Here is a 26,190-nt window from a genome sequence, read left to right on the forward strand (position 1 = left end):
TGGCAAAAGGTCGCAAAGTTCAAGGGGGCCGAATACTTTCGCAAGGCACTGTATGTTCTTGCTGAGGTAAGGGTTTGGAGGAAGGAACCACGGTGTATGGCAGGGGGACACTGACAGACAGGGCTGCTGTTAGAAATCACGGGGCCACATACAGCCTACCTGGCAGCCCCCCAAAAATATATCAAGACAATATTTCCACAAAAATTACACTAAAATCATTATTTATTCACTGGGTTGAGATTTAGGGGTATGGGTACCTTTGATCTTTGTTGGGTAGCATCAGGGAAATCTCCAGTGATAGAGTCCACCGGTGTTCCGTGAAAAAAACCTACCTGTGAGAAATGCCTACCCTCGTCACTTCCACTTCCGGTGCACCTACGTCACCATTACGTCATTGAACAGCTGAGATGCTGACTAGTGCGCATGCAAGGAGGGTATGAAATGATCACAGCAGTGTGTGTAACGCGGCGGTAACATTAAAACAGCTCGGCTGAAATATGAGTCATCTCCGCTCCTGTCCCTGTCACTTCCCTGATCTTGGCTAGTAAATATAAAAGCGGTGGTGGGTGTATGAAAAGATAAATCACGGAGCCAAGATCTCCGTTCATTTGGATTTCATACACCCGCCGCCGCTTTTATATTTACTAGCCAAGATCAGGGAAGTGACAGGGACAGGAGCGGAGATGACTCATATTGCAGCACAGCTCTTTTAATGTAACCGCCGCGTTACACACACTGCCGTGATCATTTCATACCCTCCGTGCATGCGCACTAGTCAGCTCCTCAGCTGTTCCATTACGTATCCAGGGCTGTGAGCATGCGCACTGCTACGCTGCTCAGCTGTTCCTGACAGGAAGTGACGAGGGTAGGCATTTCTCACGGGATAGGTTATTCTCACAGAACACCGGATTCTCCTTCCTACATTGGTTAAGATTACTTAAATATATATATGCATTTTTTTTTCGTGGGGGGACTGAGAGATTTATGGAATTATATGTATATCAAGGGGTATCTAAATGTTTGATAGTATGCATAATTTAGGAATACTATGTTTATATGTGATTTTCTTATATATGTGATTTTAAATGGTATGTAATGTTTTGGTTTTGTTTTTCAAAGTAAAATTAATTAAAAAATCTTTGAAAGGAAGCACACGAGGGGGGGGGGGGGTTATCAGAAGCAGGCAGAATAGGGAGGGGGATCATTGTCGGAGAAGCAATTACTGCCGGTTCACACTATTGCGATGCGGGAGTTCACACTGCCATATGCGAATCGCTGGGGGTGTCAATTCAAAGTCCCAGATCGGATCGCATATTGCAGTGCGATTTGACTGTTCGCACATGAATCGGATCGCACTGGTGTGAACCCCCATGCGATCTGATTCTGCTGCGGACCAAAAAAAGGGTCCTGTGCAAGTTCACTGCGATTGCAGTGCGAATTCAGCCATACAAACTGTATGGCTGAATTGGCACCGCACAGACATTGCATGTGATTTTAGGAGCAGTGCGCTCCGATTCACATGCGATGTCTGTCATCGCAATAGTGTGAACCGGCGCTTACAGGAACGATGCCCTGTGTCTCTCTTTGCAGCAGCTAAAAGCTGGCAGGAGGGGGAGAAGCTGACTTTCAGCTGCCTCTGCGCCCGACTGCACCAATTCCCTGTGCTGTTGGGGCCCCCCTGTGTGCCCGGGCCCCTACAGGAGGAGTGGTGTTCCCCCCCCTATCTGCGGCCCTGCTGACAGAGGCTGCGGGCCTGTAGTTGGGGGGTGGCAGTACATGGACCGCCACCTCTCTAAAAAGGACCTTTTTTTATATATATATTAATCCCCGCTAACATGGCTGCTTTACTCCTTCCCTAACCTCTCCCAAACCAAGCAAAAATGTCTAGGCTGTACATACACTTTATACATGACAGAAAATCTTTTATTGCACGTTTCTATAGAACATATTTGTATCTCCCACACAATCATTCTGTATCACAGGAAGTGATAATCCCTCACAGCGGGCCTTTTTTTTTTCCCCGGAAAAACACGAGCGGTGTTCGCTACGTTCCGGAACCCTTCGCTCTAACTTCGGAAGCGCATGTTTAGTTCGGGTCAGCGCGCTGCCAATAGGAAGGCCAGGGTTGGTGCTTTCGGATCACGTGACTGCCCGGCCCGTTGTCAGGGTAACGGGAAGCGAAGCGGCCTGGTACAGGAGTAGAAGCCTTACGGGAGGAAAAAAAAAAGAAGAAGGAGGCCGGCGGGGTAAGACGGTGGTGTCGGGGGGTGGGGGACTGGGAGCCGGGGAAGGATGAGCAATGGATTAGATCGGAGCTGGGGGTAATATGACGTGTTGGATCAGTATTAGGCTGTGTGTGCTCCTCCATGGAATACATGGCTGTATAGGATATCATTGGCTCTCAGCTGGAAAGGTTGTTGCAGTTTATTTTCTGCCTGGGACAGACTTTGTGAAGGCAGGAATGAGCAGATTTCATTCAGTCCATTCACACCAGATGCATTGGCACATTGTTTTCAGAACAGGCCAATGCAAGGAGCTGTAAATATAAGGTGAGCGAATGGGAGCGCTCCGCACTGATCTGTGCTGGTTTGGGGTGAAAGAACAGTAGATGAAAGCCGACTTTATTTCTGTGCAATGTGTGGCCAAGGTGTCAGTGCATCGCGCATCAACCCACAGGAAAACAAGAGCCCAGCACAGGTCTGGCTCCTCCTCCATGCCATAGACTAGAGATCAGCTCAGGTGTGCCTGGATCCTAGTGCCAACCCATCTGAGCTGCCTCACCAGGAGGCCGTCACTGCAGCCGGCCAATCATAGGTGGCCGAAACATTCCCTATATACAAGGAGCGTATATACATTATATTACCAAAAGTATTGGGACGCCTGCCTTTACACGCATATGAACGTTTATGGCATCCCAGTCTTAGTCCGTAGGGTTCAATATTAAGTTGGCCCACCCTTTGCAGCTATAACAGCTTCAACTCTTCTGGGAAGGCTGTCCACAAGGTTTAGGAGTGTGTCTATGGGAATGTTTGATCATTCTTCCAGAAGAACATTTGTGAGGTCAGGCACTGATGTTGCAATGGGAGAAACAAGAACTCACTGCTCAAGGTGGTGTAATTGCCTGATGACCCACACCGGTGCATGCCCCGGCTCGCCTCCGTGAAAACTCAATGTTGCACATGAAGGCCTGGCTCACAGTCACCACTCTAATTCATCCCAAGGGGGTTCTATTGGGTTGAGGCCAGGAGTCTGTGCAGGCCAGTCACCCCAAACTCACTCATCCATGTCTTTATGGATCTTGCTTTGTGCACTGGTCCAAACCTTTTGGTGGATGGAGGATGATGGTGTGGGGTTGTTTTTCAGGGGGTTGGGCTTGTCAAGACAAGCAGCGGCAAGAGGAATGCAGACGGAGGGGGACATGTCAGCCCCTGCAATCCTCTTGCTGTTGCTAAGACAAGCTATAGCTATTAGTAATCCATCTCCTTCATAGCTCTTGTCAGATTGGCCATGGCAGGAGAAGATGGGGGCAAGTTGGATCTCTTAACTAGGGTTGGAAAGCACTTAGAAACACACACTATATTACCAAAAGTATTGGGACGCCTGCCTTTGCACACACATGAACTTTAATGGCATCCCAGTCTTAGTCCGTAGGGTTCAATATTGAGTTGGCCCACACTTTGCAGCTATAACAGCTTCAACTGCCCACAAGGTTTAGGAGTGTGTCTATGGGAATGTTTGACCATTCTTCCTTCAGAAGCAAATTTGTGAGGTCAGGCACTGATGTTGGACAAGAATGCCTGACTCGTAGTCTCCGCTCTAATTCATAGCAAAGGTGCTCTGTTGGGTTGAGGTCAGGACTCTGTGCAGGCCAGTCAGGTTCCTCCACCCCAAACTCGCTCATACATGTCTTTATGGACCTTGCTTTATGCACTGGCCCAAATCATTTGGTGGAGGGGGGATTATAGTGTGGGGTTGTTTTTCAGGGGTTGGGCTTGGCCCCTTAGTTCCAGTGAAGGGAACTCTTAGGGTGTCAGTATACCAAGACATTTAGGACAATTTCATGCTCCCAACTTTTTAGGAACAGTTTGGGAATGGCCCCTTCCTGTTGCAACGTGACTGCGCAAGATGAATAATGCCCTTGCTAGAAGAGTCGGCCATTTAGGTATGTACCTCCTTAAGCCTGTATGAAAAACTCCCAGATATTGTATCATCCCCATCCTGCCTTGTTGCTGGAACGTTGCTCAAAGACTCCTAGCTTTCTGTTCACCTCCACCGTCACAGGAGCAAACTATTTCTCTGATTCAATCCCCTCACTTGCACTTCCTCTCCTCTGACGCCGTAACTCTAAACTTAGCATTTGAAAGCTCACTCCTGTGATATTGGAGGTGAACAGTAACAGCTGGGAGTCCCTTAGCAACGTCCTAGCAACAAGGGAGGATGGGAAAATGTGATTTCTGGGAGTTTTTCATATAGGCTTCAGGAGGTATGTAAATGGCCTACACCTATAGCAAGGGCATTATTCAACCTTGGTCAAAGCTGCACAGCTCGTTTTCATCTACAGATATCCCTTACCTGCATAGTCAGTTTGAACTATGCCCTTAAAGAGTCTATGGTTGACCAAAGGCTGTCAATGTCCTTGGGACTATATCTCCCAGGATATTCTGCTAATGTAATACTTGTGACTTGTAGTTCCCCAGAGAGCTAATGTTAGAGCCAAAAATCTCTATATTGCTTTTGGATGCTATTTCTTCAGTTTATAAAGGCTCCAGCTATGATTTGCCCTATCCTTGAATTTGAATATTCCATTTTAAAGCAGAACTAAACTCACCAATTTAACGGTTTCAAAAAAACAGTTAAATTCCTGGAATGCCGGGATTGCTAACTGTCACATTCATTTGTGCGAAACTCAAACCATCAAATGTCTGGTGTCATAACTGATCATGTGTGCAGCATCATGGCGGTTGAAGTTTAAACAGAGGATGGCCGCTTCCTTGGCTGAAAAGAAGGGTTTTGTTCCACTCTAATGGTGGCCATACACTATGCGAAAAATTGTTCAAACTCATTTTCGAAAAACTAACACTCGGCCGTGAGAGCAGACGATCGTGCCATCATGTAATGACCGAATTTTGATCGATAAATCATTCAATGGACATAAATCAGTTTCTCGTTCATTTTGTCACATATACCTAGTGCAAAAGTTTGGGCGAGAAACAAATTAACCTTTTAATTTATCGTTTGTTGGGCAGAATTTTCCAAACTGTTCCTTCGATTTTCAGCTCTGAAAAGTTAAATTTTCTATTTGTGCCCATTTACTGGATGAAAACGAACGGACCAATTGACAGATTTTTTGGCTAGTGTATGGCCAGCATAAAGCCTAACTGCAATTTCTGTTTAAATCCACAAAATACATCCCAGGTGCATCAGAACAAAATGCATTTTAACCATAGGTGTGCGCAGCCTATTGCATTAGGGTGTGCACCCCAAAGTTTAAATACACATGCATGTGTTTGCCTACATGTACATGGCCCCGGTACATTACTCTCCCTGCTGGCAAAGTGAAATAGAAGTGTGTGGCACTTCTCTTATGGCAGAGTAGGTCCGAGGGAGATCTTTCCCATCTCCTCACTGGCAAACAGAGCGATAATGCTAATGTGCCCTAGGTGATTAGGGTGTGCCCAGGCACACCCGGCACACCCTGTGCGCACGCCTATGATTTTAACTGAAAGCTTCATTGGTCTTTAATTGTCAACTGTCAAATCTGCAACATGGACACTGGGAAACAGCATGTGAGGTCTGGGGGTTAAGAGGGCAGCAACTGGCCCTAGAAAAAAAATTGGAGATTTAGATGAGGTTGAGATCAATAGAAGGTACTTTTTGAGTTGAGAATATATACTTTAATATATATTTTTTCTAAACTAGAATTTACTGTAATTTTTAAGTGGAACTAAACTTTGAAATGCTTACCTATGCTTCAACTATCCAATGCCTTTGAGATCTCTCGCCAGCATCTTCTACCCGGCTTCTTCCAGATGTCGGTTTTCAGCTATCCTACCGTATATGGCTGGTGTGGAATGATGTCTTCCCCAGCACGTGCAGAGGTTCAGGCACTGTGCCAGAATGTAAACTGAGCTGCGTATGCACAGCTCAGTGTACATTGTAAGGAAGACTGCAAGCAAGCAGACATTGCATGTCTCTTCTGAAATAAAGAGCCTGCTTGCTCATTTTTTTTCTATTTTAGATATTAGTTCCACTTTAACCACTTGGTGCTCATGCTATAGCCGAAAGATGGCTACAGCACGGGCGTAAAATGCCAGAAGGGCATACATGGACGTGCTTCCATTCCTGCACTCTGTGATCGCCGAGTGCTTGGGGCTCGGCGGATCACTGATTGGGGTAAAGGGCCAATCACAGCAGTTCCTTTATCATGTGATCAGCTGTCAGCCAATGACAGCTGATCACGGAAGTATACAGAAGCCGGTTATCGGCTCTTTTTTTGTTCAGCTCACATTGTTAGCGTGGAGAAAATAAGAAAGCCGTTAACTGGCTTCTGTTAGAGGCACATTGGCCCCCTTAATGCCCTCCAGTGCTGCTAATCAGTGCCCACCAGTGCCATCTTTCAGTGCTGCCAATCAGTGCTCATCGGTGCCTCAGTGTCACTTATCAGTGCTGCTTTTAGTGCCGCCTATCAGTGTCACCTCTCCATGCTGCCTGGCAGTGCCCATCAGTGCCACGTATCAGTGCCACCCATCAGTGCAGCCTCATTAGTGCCTCCTGATCAGTGCCCACCAGTGCCACCTATCAGTGCCCACCAGTGCCACCTATCAGTACCCATCAGTGCTCATCAGTTAAGGAAAAAAACTACCTGTTTGCAAAATTAAAAAAAATATATGAAAAACTTTTTTTTAATTTTCTGTCTTTTTCTTGTTTGTTTAGGAAAAAAAATCAAAAAACCCAGTGGTGATTAAATGCCACCAAAAATGCTATATTTGTGTGGGAAAAAAAATAAAAATTTTAATGTGGGTATAGTGTTGTATGACTGCGCTGAAAGCTGAAAATTGGCCTGGGCAGGAAGGCGGTATACAGTAAGTGCCTGGTAAGCAAGTGGTTAAACTACTTCTTATCTGTCAAAACACACAGCAGTATGAAAGTCTTTACACCATAGATCTGTAATGTCCCTGAGAACAAAGGAAAGTCACAGGTGTGAGCTACCAAAGAATGCAAAGAATTCAGGTATGGAGGGGAGGATGAGCCTATTGTCCCATTCCACGATCAATTCATTACATATAATTAATAATAAATATTAGATACAGATGCAGGAATATACCTGTGATAGGGAACTGATATACTGTACTGTATACCTGTCCAGACTGAATTACTGATGGATCCACTCCAGGCTCCAGCTTTTTCTTCGCAGATTAGAATTCATTTGCAAATCCTGGCACTCGGAGTCTAACTCTTTGAAATCTTTATGCTTTTCTCTAATTTTGCAGTTCTGTATTCTAGTAGAGTAGTGGTCCTTATTGGTAACCTAAGGGTTGCATGTGACCCCGCTGTGACACTGTGGTGCACCCCCCATTCCATGTCCAAGGAAGATTAAAAGATCTGATTAAATTATAACTTCCTGCCGGTTCACACATATGCAGATATCGTATGTGATTCGCAGCGCACTGCTCTTCAAATCACATGCGATGTCCATGCATTGTGAATTCAGCCATACAGATTGTATGGCTAAATTCGCATTGCATTGAAACCAAAGTCACACATGACCCATTTTTTGGTCTGCACCAGAATCGATTCATGTCTGAATTGACAGTTTGCATTGCGATATGCAAACTGATCTCGGGGTGTTGTTAACTTAGTATTGACACCCCCATCGATTCGCATATGGCAGTGTGAACTGCCTGCGAGTCGAGTGCGATGCGGGAACCTGCAGTGTATTCGCAGGGTTCCCACATCTCATATGTGTGAACCAGCACTAAAGGCAGAACTGTTTTTTTATCATTTTGGATACAGTGGAGATGGATTAGAACATCAGTCAATTTTTTATTGCTAATAATAAAACGTATCCGTGCTTGGAACAGAAGGGATATCAATCTACGCTCACAAATCTAATAATAGTAGCCAGCAAAATAAGTTCATATGATCTTGAACTATATAAAATAACAAACACAATTATGCGGCGCTAAAGAAGATTATATAGTCCATAAACATTTTGATGGAGCCGGTACCTCTGATAAATGAATCAATATGCAGAGTTAGGCTCCTTTTACACAGTCCGCTCCGTCGACGGACTCCGTTTTTCTCAGCGGGGTATCGATCCGCTGATCCCCCGCTGAGCAGGAGGATGACAGCTGTTCTCTGTGCTGTGTGCGGAGACACAGCTGTCAGGTCTTTTTCATATACAGGGATGGAGACCAATAGCATGACCTGCTTGTCTCATGTAAAGTCCCAAATATTTAATGAAATTAGGGATGGAGGCATTGAGCTTTACAGACAATTGCCTCATATAAAGTCCCAATCTGTGTTTTACATAGCATCCGCCAAGGGGTTGGAGGTCTATGCTTCTCAGCTGGTCGTTTTCAGTTTGTACCATTGCAATAACATCGCTACTAGGGTCCATGTACACTGCAACTTGTAAACGGCCGTTTAGGAGCAGTTGGGCATTTTTTTTAGAAGCCCCTGAACCCTCCTCTATGTTATCCTATCTGTCCATGTACACAGGGTCGTTTACAGTCATTTACAGGCAGTTGAGTTCAGTGTCGTTTTTTGGAAGCAATTATTTGCATTCAGGATGTTTAGAACGTGTGTTAACCGGCGTTTCAAACGCAAAAACACGACCGAACGCGATCACCCAAGTTTAGCGCTCGCGTTTTTTGCGTTTTTTTTAAAGAGGAATGATTTTTTGACCTCTAGAAACAGTTCTGAGCGCAAACACCCGCTAAACGCGGCATGCAAACGCGACACAACGGACGTTTTAAACGTCCTTAAAATTCCAGTGTTCAAGGGACTTTTTAAAACGTCCCGTGTACATGTAGCCTTAGAGTTTTGAGATACTAGACCAGTCATGGATGGGGGTGGGTTGGGGGATGTTTGGGCTGCCTCAAAAGTGTTAGGACTGCAGGTAAAACAGGGTGCCCTGTAGAGGCCCTGCAGCTTACACATGCGTTTGCAAATGCGTGTCAACTAAAACCCTGTTCTTTAAAATGTAAAAGTGTAAAATGTGTTTTTTGAGGCTGTAGAGGAATAAATATAGAATTTTGCAGTCTGTACAGGATGCCTACGTACCTATCCTTTGTATTTTTCATGTCTGCTTTTTAGCCCTGAAGAAGGGTGGGTTTCTTTAACCTCTGATATACCTGCTGTGATCCAATTTCAATCATTACAAGATTTTGGACTCTAAGTTTTTTGGCAATCCTCTTACACTGTGCACACATTAATAAAAAAGCTTACGGAGGTATTCATCCTATGAAACTGCACGTACGTTTTTTTCTGTTCAAATGGGAGCAAAACAAATTTGGCCATTTTCTCTACCAGTCTAAGGTTTTTCATTCATTAGAACAGCATAATTCAGGAAAACAGTGCATTATGGACACTAGATGGAGCTGATGATAATAGAAAATAATACCCCATTTACTATGAATAGCAGCTCCATCTAGTGGTCATGATGTGGTATTTTCCTGATATACTTTATTCTGTATGAAGAATAGCATTTGACCTGGAATCAAAATAGACCAATGATGTTAGTTTTTGCCCCCATTTACAAAACAAAACAAATGCACATGCAGTTTCAAAGAACAAATAACTGCACATTTTTCATAAATGCAGTACACCCTTAGGCATGCTGCTGGCTTTGACTTTATGCAAAGGCTTTGGTAGGTTGTAAGCAATTCACCTTAAACATGTATGGAGATCAGGAGTTCTGACTTTTCTAGCTGCATGCTTGTCCGTATCTAATGCAACTAGTGTTTCCGGAAGAAGGTTAGCAATGGCACATATTCTGCTACAGCTTTCCTTAATTGGTTTATTTACAGTGACATAACTGCAACAGCTGCACTGTCGTATGGCAGAGACTGAAGACTATATTTAAATAACAGCTTTGTAATGTTGTATAATGCATATACAGTATCTCACAAAAGTGAGTACACCCCTCACATTTTTGTTAATATTTTATTCTATCTTTTCGTGTGACAACCCTGAAGAAATGACACTTTGCTACAATGTAAAGTAGTGAATGTACAGCTTGTATAAAAGTGTAAATTTGCTGTCCCCTCAAAATAACTCAACACACAGCCATTAATGTCTTAACTGCTGGCAACAAAAGTGAGTACACCCCTAAGTGAAAATGTCCAAATTGGGCCCAAAGGGTCAATATTTTGTGTGGCCACCATTATTTTCCAGCACTGCCTTAACCTTCTTGGGCATGGAGTTCACCAGAGCTTTACAGATTGCCAGTGGAGTCCTCATCCACTCCTCCATGATGACATCACGGAGTTGGTGGATGTTAGAGACCTCGCGCTCCTCCACCTTCCATTTGAGGATGCCCCACAGATGCTCAATAGGGTTTAGGTCTGGAGACATGCTTGGCCAATCCATCATCTTTACCCTCAGCTTCTTTAGCAAGGCAGTGGTCATCTTGGAGGTGTGTTTGGGATTGTTATAATGTTGGAATACTGCCCCTGGAATACTGGTCACTTTTGTGAGATACTGTGAAAATATATATTTTCCCAAGTCATCCTCCAGGACGGTCACATGAGAGATGGCTCCTCCTCCTACAGGAAACACAAGCACAATTAAGTTTAAAAGGCCGCCCCCCAGGCTGCCCCACAGTTCTTGTGTTTCCCGTCCTGCTTACACAAGCATGATTCCAAACATCCCCCGTTTGTTATTTTTATTTCCCTATCCTGGGCAGGCGTCCCGGGATACCTCCTCCCTTTACCGGCCTGAGCCGATAAGAGTATCTGGCGGGCAGGTACCAGCAATGGGGGCAAGAGAGGAGGACCTCCTAAGGGAGAGGAGGGGACAGAATGGCCGAGAAGACACCCTCTTCCCCTGGTTTATCTTTGGGCAAATGGAGCTGGAGACCGAAGCCGGTAGAGTCCAGAGTACTGCCCAAAGACAGCTTACCTTGCTCCGTGTGGGACTGAGGAATAGCCGACCTAGAGGGGACCATGGCGGCCAGCCGGAGGCCGTGCTGAGCCGCTCGCCATCTCCCCTCAGAAGTGTCATATCCACGCTGGGCTCCCGGTGGAGTTCCCATCGTGTGTTGAGTTAGCCAGCGTCGCCGCTGGCGCGGCGGAAGTAACGTAGCTAATATGGCGTCGCAACCGGAAGTGGGGCGGCGGCCATATTGGATGTGGGCAAAAGCGCCGGAAGAGCGTCAGAGGGCTCTGGCGGGAGATTTAAACATAAATGGCGCCAGTTCACAGACGAATCGGCTTGGCTACGCTCACCTGCTGCAAGATTCCTTCCCTCCAGGCGGTCCTAATGGTGGAGGACCAGTCCCTGTTGCCAGAGGCTGTGGCGTGTGGCCCCAGCCCGAGTATGGTAAGTGGAGGGAAGAAGAGGGGGATGCCCCACTCCCTACCTGGGAGGCCCCCCCCCCCAAAAAAAAAAAAAGGGGGGGAAATTTTTTAATCCTTTTTTGGATCCCGGAGGAAGGGGGGGCTAGCCGGGGGAAGGGTGGGAGGTACATACACCCCTAGATGATGGATAACTAGCTATGTATCTCTGTCTCTTTCTTTCCGTTACAGCCCAAACATATAGAAGCTACTGACACTACTGCTAAACCAAAGAAAAAGCACTGCCGTACCTGCGGGACAAAAATGCCAACGGACTCAGACAAGCTATTATGCCAAAAGTGCATCAGGAAAGTAATTAATGAAGAATCTAAACCAATAGGAAAGGATTTCCTTGATTTCAAAAAAGAGGTCACGTCCACCTTGAAATCGCTACAATCCTCCATAGAAGGGATGAAAAAAGCAGACCAAACCTCCGCGTCAGGATACCGCTTAAAAACAGCAAGGATCCAAAAAGTCGCCAGACTGATGGAGGAATCCTCGGAATCAGATTCCCAGGACGAGGAAGGGGAACTCCTGCCGGAGGACAGCTCAGACTCAGAAGAGCAAGATAGCGAAGTCCAGGAAAAGGTGACTAGACACTTATTTCCAACCGAAGAAACGGAAGAACTCCTGAAAGCAATATATGTAACCGAAGGCTTACAAGAAGAGGAAGAGCCAAGAACGGTGAGAGACCGACTCTATAGAGGCCTACAGGTCCCGAAAACACGCACCTTCCCAGTCCACCAATCCCTGAAAGGGATTATAAAGAAAGAATGGGAATGCCCTGAAAACAAACTCTTATTCTCAAAAGCGATGAAAAAGAGATTCCCGTTCGAGGAATCTGTAGGCGTATGGTCCAAATGCCCGAAAATCGACGCGCCTCTAGCCAGAGTGTCAAAAAAGTCGGACCTATCGTTCGAAGACATGGGCCATCTAAAAGATCCCATGGATAAGAAGATCGACGTGACACTTCGGAGGGCTTACGAGGCGGGGGCGGCATCTTTTCAGCCAAACATGGCTAACACATGCGTAGCAAGAAACATATCTTTTTGGCTGGAACAGCTTAGGGAACAGCTGGAAAAAGTCCCGGGCAGCGAGGAGGCACAAGACTCCCTCCTCTTGATAGAGAAAGGGTTGGCCTACATGGCTTACGTGGCGTCTGAGGGCGTACGAATTGCAGCCCGAACCACCGGGCTAGTAAATTCAGCGCGAAGAGCCCTCTGGCTCAAAACATGGAAAGGAGACTATGCCTCCAGGAATAAGCTGTGCAGTATCCCCTTTGAGGGGAAGCTACTTTTTGGCCAGGAACTAGACAAAGTTCTGGAAAGATCGGCGGACAAGTCCAAAGGTTTCCCCTCTAAGAAAAGGGAGAAACAGAAGAGATTTTTTCGCCGCCCAAGAGGCGACACATAAACCAAGGGAGGAAAGCCCAACACCCAGAGGAAGTGGGTATACAACAAAAACAAGGGCAGACCAAACAACTCCTTTCCGACCAATAGTAGCAATGTCAACAAGCCCCAGTGATGCCAGACGGCCGGTAGGGGGAAAACTAAGATTCTTCTTCCCCCAATGGGAAAGGTTCTGTACGAATCAGTTCATAGTACAGATAGTCAAACAAGGCTACAAGATAGAATTCGTGACAACCCCCCCTCACAAATTCCGAGTAACATCTCTACCGAGAGCATCACCAGCGAGGGAAGCCTGGGAGGAATCCATTTCGAACCTACTACAAGAGGAGGTAATAAAGGAAATACCCTTATCACATCAAAGGGAAGGTTTCTTTTCCAGGATCTTCTTAAGGCTAAAACCGTCAGGCAAACACCGCCTGATTCTAAATCTCAAGGACCTCAACCGCAGAGTAAGGTACAGGAGGTTCAAGATGGAATCCATCTTCTCAGTGAGAACTCTACTCCCAGAAGGCGCATTCCTGGTGACTCTGGATCTTCAAGACGCCTACTTACACGTGCCAATCCATCCAGGGCATCAGAAGTTCCTGAGGTTCGCAACCAAACGAGAGTCACAAACGCGCCTATTCCAATTCCAGGCACTCCCATTCAGAATCTCATCGGCACCCAGGATATTCACCAAAATTATGGCGGAGGTAGTCCAGGATCTCAGGGTAAGAGGGGTCCAAATAATCCCCTACTTAGACGATTTCCTGATATACGGCAAATCAGAGTCAGAAGTGCTGGAAAACCTACAAATAACGGAGGGCTTCCTCACCTCTCTGGGATGGGTGATCAATACCCAAAAATCCCACAGAACTCCTTCACAGGAGATGCTGTTCCTGGGTTATCTGATAAACACAGTCTCGCAGAAAATCTTACTACCGGAAGACAAGATTGCGAAGCTCAGAGAAGCTACAAGGCCCTTGATAGAACTGCACCAAATTTCAAGAAGGGACACCATGGTGGTTCTGGGCCTCATGTCAGCAGCCATCCCAGCAGTACAGTGGGCCCAGCTACACATGAGACCACTGCAGGGATACCTCCTGAGCCACTGGAACGGAAAGACCTCGGAGTTGGACGGCCTAATATCAATCCCACCAACCGTAAAAAGATCGCTAACATGGTGGCTAAAGGAAGACTCCCTCTCTCAAGGGAGACTCTGGATGCCAACAGTTCAGGTCAGAATAACGATGGATGCAAGTCTTTTTGGTTGGGGAGCCCACATAGGACATCAAGTGAGACAGGGAACATGGTGCCAGTCTGGGGAGGAAGTATCCTCAAATATGAGGGAGCTAGCGGCCGTAAGAGAAGCGCTGACGAGTTTCCAACAAGAAATAAAAGGGAAACATGTTCAAGTCCAGTCGGACAATATTACGACAGTCTCTTACATAAACCACCAAGGTGGCACACGCTCAAAGCACCTGATGAGAATAGCACAAGACATTCTCTCAGAGGCGGAAGCAAATCTTTTATCCCTTTCGGCAGTGCACATAAAGGGGTCGGAAAATGTACTGGCAGATCTCATAAGCCGGAGGCACCTGGACCCAGCGGAGTGGGAACTAAACCAGCAGGTTTTCAACCAAATGGTCCAGAAATGGGGAACACCAGAGGTGGACCTTTTCGCCACAGAGAACAACAGAAAAGTGAAGATGTTCTACTCCTTACACAAAGAAAGGAATGCACTGGGAATAGACGCCCTAGCTTTCCCTTGGAGATTCGGTCTGGCGTATGCATTTCCCCCGATCCAGCTGATTCCAAGAACAGTCAGAAAAATCCACCTGGAAGGGACAAGGGTAATTTTAGTGGCACCATTTTGGCCGAAACGAGCATGGTTCACTCCACTCCAGAAGATGGCAGAAGAGGAACCATGGATGCTACCAGCCCAGGAGGATCTCCTGGCTCAAAAAGGTGCACATCACCCTTCCAGTCGGACGTTACAATTAGCAGCATGGATCCTGAACGCTGCATACTATTGAATAAAGGACTATCCAAAAGAGTCACGGAGGTACTACTGCAAAGCAGGAAACCAGTGACCAGGAAAATTTACAATAAAATCTGGAAAACATACAAACTGAAAATGGAGCAAAGCAACAGGAACCTAAAGAACATTAGTACTGTGCTTGAATTTTTTCTAGATGGAGCAGACAAAGGTCTAGCTGTAAGCAGTCGCAAAGTGCAGGCGGCAGCTCTATCGATTTTTCTGGAAAAACCTATAGGAGAAGATCCTTTAGTAAAGAGATTCTTTAAATCCATCAAAAGATCCAGACCAAGCAAAGATCTTAGTCTGGCCCCATGGGATCTAACATTAGTTCTACAGGCCCTCACCAAGGCTCCGTTTGAGCCTCTAGAAGAATGCAATCGAAAGAACCTTACTCTAAAAGCGGCATTTTTAGTGGCAATCACATCTGCCAGGAGGGTGAGTGATCTACAGGCTCTTTCCATCAAGGAACCTTTCTTAAAGATTTTTCCGGATAAATTAATCCTCAAAACAGACCCTCTCTTTCTCCCGAAAGTCTCATCAGATTTTCATTGGACGCAGGAAGTGGTCCTCCCATCTTTTTGCCAAAATCCAACCTCCCCAGGGGAGGAGGTATTCGCTACTCTGGATGTCAAGAGGTGTATACTACACTACATAAAAGTCACCAGAGAAATCAGAAAATCCGCCAACTTATTCATCCTTTTCGGAGGCACTCAGAAAGGGCAAGCAGCCTCAAAATCATCCATAGCCAGGTGGATCAGAATGGCCATCGGTGCAGCTTATACAGCGCAAGACCAGAGTTTACCAGCCGGCATCAAAGCACACTCTACCCGGGCAATATCAACATCTTGGGCAGAAAAGGCTGGGGCCTCAGCAGAACAAATCTGCAAAGCAGCTACCTGGTCAAGTGATCTGACGTTTGTCAGACACTACAGGGTCGACCTGGTCTCCGCCCAGGATCTATCCTTCGGTCGCAAAGTGCTCCAGGCAGTGGTCCCACCCTAGGTATGCATCGTTGGGGTCTCATGTGACCGTCCTGGAGGATGACTTGGGAAAGAATAAGTTATTACCTGATAACTCCCTTTCCAAGAATCCTCCAGGACGGTGGACCCCCACCCTATTAATAAATTGTATACTTAGAATGATAATTTGAGCTAGTCGCTTAAGCAGGCCAGTTCATCTTTAAACAACTGTGGGGCAGCCTGGGGGGCGGCCTTTTAAACTTAATTGTGCTTGTGTTTCCTGTAGGAGGAGGAGCCATCTCTCATGTGACCGTCCTGGAGGATTCCTGGAAAGGGAGTTATCGGGTAATAACTTATTCTTTTCATGAGATAGAAAGCTGTGCTTGCTATTTACTTAATTAGATCAGCCATAAATAGGTGACATTTATTTTTAATATTCTTTAATGTCTCTAGAATCACACTAATATTATATGTGTTGCACAGGTCTGGTCTTGCGGGAGGTTTATTCGCCATGGCGGTGTATTTTGACCATCGGATAGAAGCCCCGAACCCTGCAGCATCCCCATCAAACATCTCTTGGCACAGTCAACATGCTCTGCTGGCAGTGGCTTCCATCAGCTCGTCATCAGGAGGTGTGGACATTTACAGTGAACTGGTAGGTTCCATTTCTGCCACACCGACTACTTTTTTGTGACCTAATAAATAGAAGCTCATATTTAATAGTTTTGAAATGTAATGTAAAAACTTGGAAAAAACATCAAAATTTCTTTGGCTTGCAACCATACCAGCGGTCTTTATTTCAAACTCAAGATTTCTTAGAATCCTCACCTCCATGCTTCTATAAGGTGTTCGCTGACACTCCAAAACCTGGACAAAGGCAAAACTTTTTTTTAGTTTTGGATAGAGTAGTAATGGATTAGAACCCCTGTCAGTTTTTATTGCTGTCTGTGTCCCTGTTAGGGGGAGACACCCTCTCTATTTGTCCTGCTTACCATTCTCATTAGAAGTGAAAGTAAAAGAAAATCTCACATTTTGGGTTTCCCCCAGAAAAGTAATAGAGGGGAAATCTTCCAATGGGGACACTAGTTCTACTGACCTGGGGGTCCCCAAGGAACTCCTTTTATTTGCAGGGATTTCCTCTCACTTCCTGTTTGGCTATGGGACATGAAGTGAAGGGAAATCTCCGCAATAGAACACAGATGGTGAAAAAAAACTGACGGTTTATAACCCTCCCTTGCCCTATCCAAAATCAAAAAATATTTTGCCTATAGTTCTACTTTAATGGCCCATTCACACATTTTTGTGCATTGTGGTAGTGTGTATTGCATCACAGATAAATAAACATGTTGTGTTAAAGGAGATCTGCAGTCACAGAATACACTTTTATTTTATAACATCAGTATTGTAACTATACAAATGAGTTATTTATGACAATCCTATATAAGCTTATTTGAAAAAATATTTTTTCATGTTGTGAGTGCCTTCTGTCTACTGGCCATCTCTTTCCACAGCTTCCTGACTTCCCACCTTGCTTTGCATCTTCTCTTCTGCTGTGTGCTTTGTTTCTAAGGACTACATATCCCATGGTACCTTGCTGCCTGTAAGCAGTGATTCCTGTACTGACTCAGCCTCCTGAAACTCCTCCTCTTAGTATCTCTGCAGTTCAGAAGGCAGGCCCTGTGCACAGAAGTGCATATTCTTAGGGCATAGTCTCCCAGTCATATACTCGCCTGTCCCCAATACAGCAAGACAGCAGCTATGTAACCTCAACAGACCCACACAGCTGCTTGTCAAAATCTTCTGTGCCAGGCTCATGAATTTGCACTGCACTCTCATTCAGTTCTATGGAGAGAAAGTCTGAAGTACAAATTTATACTCCAGAACTCCCAGTGGATTGAATAAGAGCGCAGAGCATATGCTTGGTCCCAGCACAGAAGATTTTGACAAGCAGCTGTTGCTGATGAGATTATACAGCTGATTTTGTGTTGTTTAGGGACAGGTGACTGTAAGACTGGGAAGGGGGGGGGGGATATACACCAAAATTAACCCACACTTTTACTCATCTATTCGAAACCACATTCCCACCTGTTTACCTACACAGTAACAAAGCCACGACCTTTGTCAGGCTGCATTCACATCTGGGCGATTTGAATCATGGGCAGAATCGCCGCTATTCTATCCACGATTTCAAAAGGCTCTGCTAAAATGACAAATTGCACAACGCAAATTTCAGATGCTATTCATATTAATGGCAGTTCTGCTTTGATTGTCGCACCATAAATCGTGCTGCAATCATGGCAAACTGCATCACGTGAAGCTTGTCGCTGAAAAAAAAGAGTCAGGAGCTTCTTTCAGATGACAAGCTTCGCACGATGTGGTTCACCACGATTGCAGCATGATTTATCACGCGCAAATTGTGGCAGGACCGCACCGCGTCTTTAGGGGCCATTGAAATGGCATCTGAAATTCGTGTTGTGTGATTTGTCATATTAGCAGAGCGTTTTGAAATCACGGGTAGATTCAAAATGGCCAAATGTGAATGCAGCCTTAAGCCTGGTACAGACTGATTTTTTTTTTTCCTTCCTTCAACCTGAAAAAAACTGTCAGCTCTGGTTGGGGCCACTGTACTAACGATCCAACATTAGTACAGCGATCTCCCCCGCTGAGTTGTAGTGTTCTGGCAGAGGGACAGCCCCCCCCCCCCCCCATTAGAACACTCTGATCAGGGAGCCGGTCGGCTGCTGCTTTTCCAGCATGCACAGACCACCTGACGTACAGACGAACGGCATTCGGCCCGTGTGTATGGGGCTTTAGACTTGTCTAGGGCCATACTCAATCCATGCCAGTTGAAGTTCCCCATGCTGAAAAAGTCTATTTGTACCGTGGTTCTGTAGCATTATCATCAACTAGCAAACAGGCACAGTATTTATAACAACTGAAGTAGTTTAGGTTTAGGGCCAATTCTCAATGATTTGTGCTAAAATGTATGGTAAATGCATGTATATTTCCATCCATTTTAGTCGCATTTTACGTGCGCTGATGTCCGTTGACATACATTTTGACGTCTGTTGACATGCATGCGCAGAGTTATGATGTGAATAGGACACATTGAAAATTATTCTTATCTAGATGTCCTTCCATTGAGCTGCATTTTACAGCATGTGTCAAAACGGAAATCGATGCACTGGCGTGAATTAGCCCTTAGTCAGATCAGCAGGTCATGTAATATTATGTATTCTTGTTGACCATAACTGTCAAATTAACTGTTGCTTCTTACTGATTTAATGGCTTTAAACTGCGTTCTTTGTAATGTTCTGTACAGGGTGAACATATCACTGGTTCGCACGTGGAAAGGTCCTACCAGCCTACTTTGCTTAGCTGGCACCCAACAAAACGTCTTCTTGCCATGGGCTGGGTCATGGGAGAGGTGATCATTTTTAACGAGCAGGATAAAGAGTTTCATACAGTGCCCCCAACACATGGCGCAGAGATCACATTGCTGATGTGGAGCGTAAACAACAGCCATTTGCTTACTGGAGACTTGGTGAGTATTTAATACTTTGGAGTGGGTAATGTATTAGACGTTAGATTTGTTTTTAGGGCAGCTATGGAGTTTAGACCCCTGAAATGTAACTAAAGCTAATGCATTTGAGTGTACAGTAGTAAGCTTGACATTCAGCCACAATAGATATGAGAAACACCCTGGTGCAGTGCTTAGTAGTGTGACCTTACAACTCTGAGGTTCTGGATATGAATACCCCTTGTGGGGTTTCACTTAAATGTAGTGCCTTTCGTGAACTTCAGTCCAGCCAGTGAAGTACATTTCAGGGCTTATTGTCCACTCTTTTTCAAAAGTAAAGTTCAAAACATACATAGGAGACTACATGTAGACTTGGAGCGCCGGTCAAAGCTGAAAAATAACCTACCGGTATTCTGAAAGTGGGAACAGGCGTCAGACACTAATTCAGAAACATGGACATATGTGCGGTATGATGCCGCTCAATACCGACCCAGTGCTTCCGATGTGGATATGTGTATGGCCTTAGCCAGCGCTGCTATGGCCACACCCCCTGACATGTTTCACCCCGCCTACTGGGTGCTTGATCATGGAGGATGTGACTAAGCCCTGGTAGGCGGGGAGAAACATGCCAGGGTGGTGGTCGGAGGCTGAGGCCATACGCAGCCATATCCACATCTGCAGCACTGGGTCGGTTTTGAGTGTCGTTGTACCCCACATATAAACACAGAAGGTTACCATTACAGGTTTTTCAGTGTCACAATGAAAAATGTACATTTGTTTAGCCTCATAGCTATCTGGACTATGTTGGCCCACCACATTCTCTCATTTAGCTTTGTGACAAACTGCCCAATTTGGAGCTACACAGGCTTCTGCCTAAGTAAACACAGTCTCTTAGGGGCAATGACCTGCTCAGATTGCCTCTCCTTGAGGCCAGAATAGACATTCTCCCAGTAACTTCACACACACTGCTCGTGTAGCGTATTGTTTCTAGTGGAAAGAGGCGTGAACCATAGACAACCCATGAAAGAAAATGAGCACAGTTAAAATATCTACACCACATCCCCAATGAAAGTACAGAAAATAATTAAGGAAGTGGGACTGTAGAGGGGTTGAAACCTTCTCGCAGGATGACTACCATTATACAAATATTTGATTAAAAATATTCTTTATTACGAAATGTGATTAAAAAGTAACATGGGGGATATTGAAAATTATGGAGGCACGTTACTGTGTTTGCTTTGGATCATATTCCTCTATTAATATAAGGGATATATTTCCCTAAAATCATGAAAAGCTTCCACAACCCATATTTTAACCAAGACACCCCTATAGATAGAGGTCCTTCCCTGTGGACATTGAGAGAGTGAGATCAGTTTGATGTACAGCAAATACATCCAAGAGTTTTTTTCACATATGGAAAGGATAACTCATCCCGACGCGTTTCACTTTATAAGCTTCCTCAGGGTTTCAGGGGGTGTGGTTAGAACGGGTTGCTGGAAAGAAGAAAGAAAAAAATACAAATAATATACAATCAATACATATAATCTACATTATTTTATGATTGTTATTGGCTAAAAATTGCAATCACTTGGCTATAATGACTAGCAATGAAGCAAGACTCGTCACAGTGAAATAGGGGGTCGTAAATGTATAGAACATTTTTCGCATTGACTTTGCTAAATGAGAAGCAGCATGATTTGCATCTAATTTTGCCACCAATATCTCTCTTCTAAAGTGTCCTCATGGATTTCACATGATCTCCCTTTTTTTGGGTTACCTCCAGGTATTTGAGTTTCCTTCCATATTTTCAAAGCCTAGTGGTAGAGCAAAGGTATTGTACATCCTGAAAAAACAAAGAATGGTTGCGCTAGGTGTCAGGAAAAAATCAAATATAGTAATTATAAAGTGATACCAGCACTCACTAAATAGGTACATACATATAACTGATAAAAGTGAAAATGTGTTGTGCTATCAGTTAAAGTGCTAGTGCATCAATAATACAAAGATATAAATCAACTAAGTAAAAATACATAAAACCAGTGCTTTATTATATATTATAAACACCAGCATGTGAAGATGCATTAATTCATGAATATCCAGACACAATACATTGGCAAAGTGCTCAGTGCAAAAACAGTCCAACAAAGAATGCTTAGTGCAAACAGTTCATTAAATTGATGTGTGTGCTGCCCAAATCCGAAAATCCTGTGTAGTAGTGTAAAATTCCACCAATTTATTAAATTAAAAACTACTTACATATGTAGTAAAAAGATAGCATGTAGTCAGATATGCACAATGAACACCCAGACGGACGTCATTACCTCACCCCTGTTGCTCCGTTATTGGTGAGTAGATATGTGAGTAGTTTTTTAACTTAATAAATTGGTGGAAACTTATACTACTACACTATGAGTCCCTCCTTTTGCCTTTACATCTTCTTGAGCTTTTCTCGGGATGGCTTTGGAAACCCTGTTCCTGAGCCCTGGAGTGTGCCATCCATCCCAGTGAGGATTTCTCCCAAAGTGCAGCCAGACCTCCACCTTTGAGGTCTTGCCTGTCAGTAAGCGTCTTGTGAGTGGGGTGTGCCCCTGGGTGTAAAGTGGTGTACGTTCACACAGTATGGGCAGCACACGCATCAATTTCATAAACTGTTTGCACTAAGCATTCTTTGTTGGGATTGTTTTTGCACTGAACACTTTTCCAATGTATTGTGTCTGGATATTAATGAATGAATCCATCTTCACATGTTGATGTTATTTAAGCACCGGTATTATGTTTTTTCACTTTTCATTGATTTATATCTTAGTTTTTTTGATGCACTAGCTCTTTAATTGGTAGCGCAACACATTTGCATTTTTATCAAAGGTACATACAAGTCCAATGGAGGACTAAGCCTTTGCATGCATACAGAACATTCAGCCTTCCTGCTAAGGTTTTCAGAAGTTGACAGCATAGGATTCAGGAAGTAGACCAACTCACCCTATGGCGTGCACACTTTATTAGGTAAACTGCCCTGGTTTAATGGTCAATAAAGAGGACCTATTAAATTCAGATCATTCACAATGTACAGTATATATTGTGAGCTTTCTAAACGTAAAGAATAACTAAAGGCAAATTGTTTTTTAAGTTTTGGATAGAGTACAGAGGGATTAGAACACTAAAAATCTTATTGCTGTCTGTGCCCCCGTTAGGGAGATTCACCCTCTCTATTTGTTCTGTTTACCATTATCATTGAAAGTGAAAGTAAAAGGAAATCCCAAATTTTGGGTTGTCCCCGGAAAAGTAATAGAAAGGAAATCTTTAAATGGGGACACTAGTTATGGTGGCCTGGGGGGTCCCCAAGAAATTCCCTTAATTTGCAGGGATTTCTCCTTAATTCCTGTTTGGGCTGTGGGAAAGGAAGTGCAGGGGAATTGCACACAGGTGGTGGGAAAAAAAAAAATCTGACAAGTTATAACCCTTCCTGGCCCTATCCAAAATGGGAAAGAAACCTATATGTGTGTGTCTAGTGCCTTTGTGTTTTTTTATTTAGATGATATGCTTATTTTACTTTATAATTTGAATATACATTATTAATTATACTTCTGTTATAGAATGGTCTGTTGATTGTGTGGAAATTGGATCAGCGAGGTCGTGTTCAGGGTCCCCCCTTACTGAAGTTGGAATACCACAAGCCATTAACTCACTGCATCTTTAAACCAGTAGCCCCCGAAGAGTAAGTGATACAAACATTATCTAATATTTATGAACATAGAGTACTTTTTGGCTTGATTAAATGTTGAATGAAATGCATGGAATGGAATGCATAAAGAGTCCTGTTATGGCTATCAATATGAAAACTCTTTATTAAAATACTCAAAACAACCAAATATAAACTAGTATTTTATTGTCATTCATTTGTATTGTCATTTATTAAGGAGTTATCAGTACAGAGTCTCTTTCAAGAAGAATAACAGATTCTATATAAATGCACATATGTGCCATATATAGTTAATGACTCCCAAAGACATATCTTCTCCCTTCCTTTAGTAGTTTAGCATTGGCTATGGCTTTAAGGGCACCACACTTTTAAAGATTATTTAAAGAGTGCAACTCAGGCCTTATTTCTTGCAGATGTCGTTTTAGTTCTTTGTATATTTTCTTTAGTAGTCATTTGATTCCAGATTTTACAATAAACCCTTTACATTTGTACTTCATGTAAGCTAGCTTTTTACCCAGTGAAAAGACAAGTCAATTAAAGCAACAGTACAAGGCGCCTACTTGTACCTTTAAGAGCTGGTTCACACTACTCTGACTTGTCAGGCGACTTGGTCACCTGACAAGTAGCGCTCCATGCTGTGCAATGGAACCGTTCTAATCAGAGCGACTCAAGTCGCTCCGACTTAGAAAAAGGTTCCTGCACTACTTTTGGGCGAAGTCGGAGCGACTTGCATTGACTTCTATTATGAGAAGTCGTTGGCAAGCTGTGATGAAGTCGTGCTGCACGGGCGACTTCAAAGTCGGCCACAGTCGAGGCGACTTTGAGTCGTGGTTGTGTGAATCGGCTCTAAATCTAAACATCACCTCTTCAAAGGTGCACCCTGATCCCTGATCTAGTTGGGCTGGCAGCCAATGCATTTCCTAGTGCAATCCTGGAACCTCATTGTAGACTGATGGAACACCTGTGTTGCATTATAGGATAGGGAACAATAGCAATGCTGCAACTTTAAGCTAAATTGGGAATCACCGACAGCTCAGGTACTTCTGTGGTACATGCTACCTGCCCTTATGGATGTGCACTAAGCCCTTTTTTTTTAGCAAGATATTAACCTTAAGCATGCCCAAGACCATATTTCCAGATAAGGCACTTATATGAGTATACGTAACAGTGGTCAAGAAGATCTATGATTGGCTGGTATGCATGTACAAGAACATTGTGTGACGCTTCTGGTGATTGTTTCAGGGATATGACCCAGCTGGCTAAGGCTGCAGTGAGTGGGGATGAGAAAGCCCTTGATAAATTTAATTGGAAAATGAAGACAGGAGCAAAGCAAGAGTTTTCCTTCTTCGTCAGCACAGGAGATGGTAAGTAGGAGGCAAACCCCGTGTGATCTAGGCTTGCATTCCTGCCATGCTTATTCCAAGGCACTGTGTAATGATCAAAACAAACATGTCAGGGTAGAATTGTGATCATTTACCATATCAGATCAACTAACAAAAGCCTTCACTATTCCAAATATAATTTTTTCCAATATGGCAACTAATTGTTACTACAGGACAAGGATGTGTCTCCCTACGCACCAATTTGCACTGGAATAAAACGTAACCTTTATTAAGGCTTTTATTAAAATGGCAAAGACTGTGTGTGTGCTTATTTACTTATGGGGGCTATAGTAGACTCCAACAATATAGGGTAGCCCAAACATACAAAGAAGTTGATGATCAATAATTTTTATCTTGTCCAGAAAAACAAAAGGTCCCCACTTATGATTCTAGATCACAGTTCTTTTGCAGAACAGGGGTACACACAAAAGATTTCACCTATAAGGGTGATAACCACACTTAGCACGGCATTATACCCCATTCAAATCAGACCAATAGTGGAGGTGCCAAATTTATTGTCTCAAAAACAGTGACTTTAAGGACAATTATCAGCCCCCTTATTTCACTGTGCCCCCCTTTACATACAGAAGTTTGGACTATTAAAAGAGGCCACCAAAAATTCAAAAAGGAGTCAGCCAGCTCCTCCCCAACAAAATCCATGTGTACCCCTAAAAAATCCAATAGTGCTCCCAAAGAACCCAACATGTTTCGCTCAAATAAAATAAAGCTTCATCAGGGTCGATAATATAAATAAAAGAAGCAACCAAATCAATATAAAAAGAGGTGCAAACTAAACCCACAAAGCTCACACTTCGGAATGATAGGGCTGCAGTTCACAAACACTTAAAAGCAGAACTTGTGCTTCAGCACTGTGAGATGTGCGAGCTTCCTTACCTTGCCTCTTCTGTGTGTCTAATTCATGCTTTAGAACAGTGATGTGAAACCTGAGCACCCCAGATGTTTTTGAAATACATTTCCCATGATGCTCATGTACTCTGCAGTGTAGTTTAGCATCATGGGAAATATAGTTTCAAAACATCTGGGGTGCCAAGGTTTGCCATCATTGCCTTTAGAATGTACACTAAGCTCCACATTCGCAGATCAGTGCACATTCTGAACAAAATTACAAATAGGCAGGCAGGTTTGCTGTGTTGTAGAAGACATATAGCATGTCTCTTCAGCAATGAATAGTCTGCCTGTTTTTTATTTTCTTAACTACATTAAGTAGGGATTCTGGCAGGGATGTTTTCACTGCAGACAGGTTTGTAACAAGCAGACCACACCCGTGGGTGTGGAGGGACTACTGAAAGGACCACATACTAAACAGTACTGTTGTGTTAAACTTTCCTTACTATGTCCCGAGAAAAAAGTTTTACCTTTTTGGATATGCAGTACTTTAAACAAGAAATTAATCCCAGCGGTTAAAGCTTTATACTTCAGATGAATATACACACATCGGAATCGCACAATGCAGTGATCCCTTATAAAACGACTCCGTTTCAGGGAAAGGACTCGATTACTGCTGTACTGTTCCTTTAGCTAATACATAGTACTCTGGAAATCCTTTGTCTTCTAATAAATGCTTGTTTGTAAAACAAAGATCGCACGGATAAATAATGTATATAAATCAACCATTTAAAAA

At 44.0% G+C, this 26,190-nt stretch overlaps 1 protein-coding gene across 1 annotated transcript in view; it reads left to right on the forward strand.

Moving 5' to 3' along the window:
• The first annotated feature begins 2,227 nt into the window (after nucleotides 1-2,227).
• Nucleotides 2,228-26,190, forward strand: part of IFT140 (intraflagellar transport 140) — a 194,950-nt gene continuing 170,987 nt past the window's right edge. Inside the window, exons 1-5 of the mRNA XM_082260271.1 lie at nucleotides 2,228-2,246; nucleotides 16,430-16,601; nucleotides 19,269-19,490; nucleotides 23,060-23,181; nucleotides 24,409-24,530. Coding sequence (XP_082116397.1) covers nucleotides 16,458-16,601; nucleotides 19,269-19,490; nucleotides 23,060-23,181; nucleotides 24,409-24,530 — 610 coding nt within the window. The 5' untranslated portion in view covers nucleotides 2,228-2,246; nucleotides 16,430-16,457. The remainder of the gene's footprint in view (nucleotides 2,247-16,429; nucleotides 16,602-19,268; nucleotides 19,491-23,059; nucleotides 23,182-24,408; nucleotides 24,531-26,190) is intronic.

Source organism: Pelophylax lessonae (genome assembly GCF_965119305.1).
Source record: "Pelophylax lessonae genome assembly, chromosome: 6".
NCBI lineage: Eukaryota > Metazoa > Chordata > Amphibia > Anura > Ranidae > Pelophylax > Pelophylax lessonae.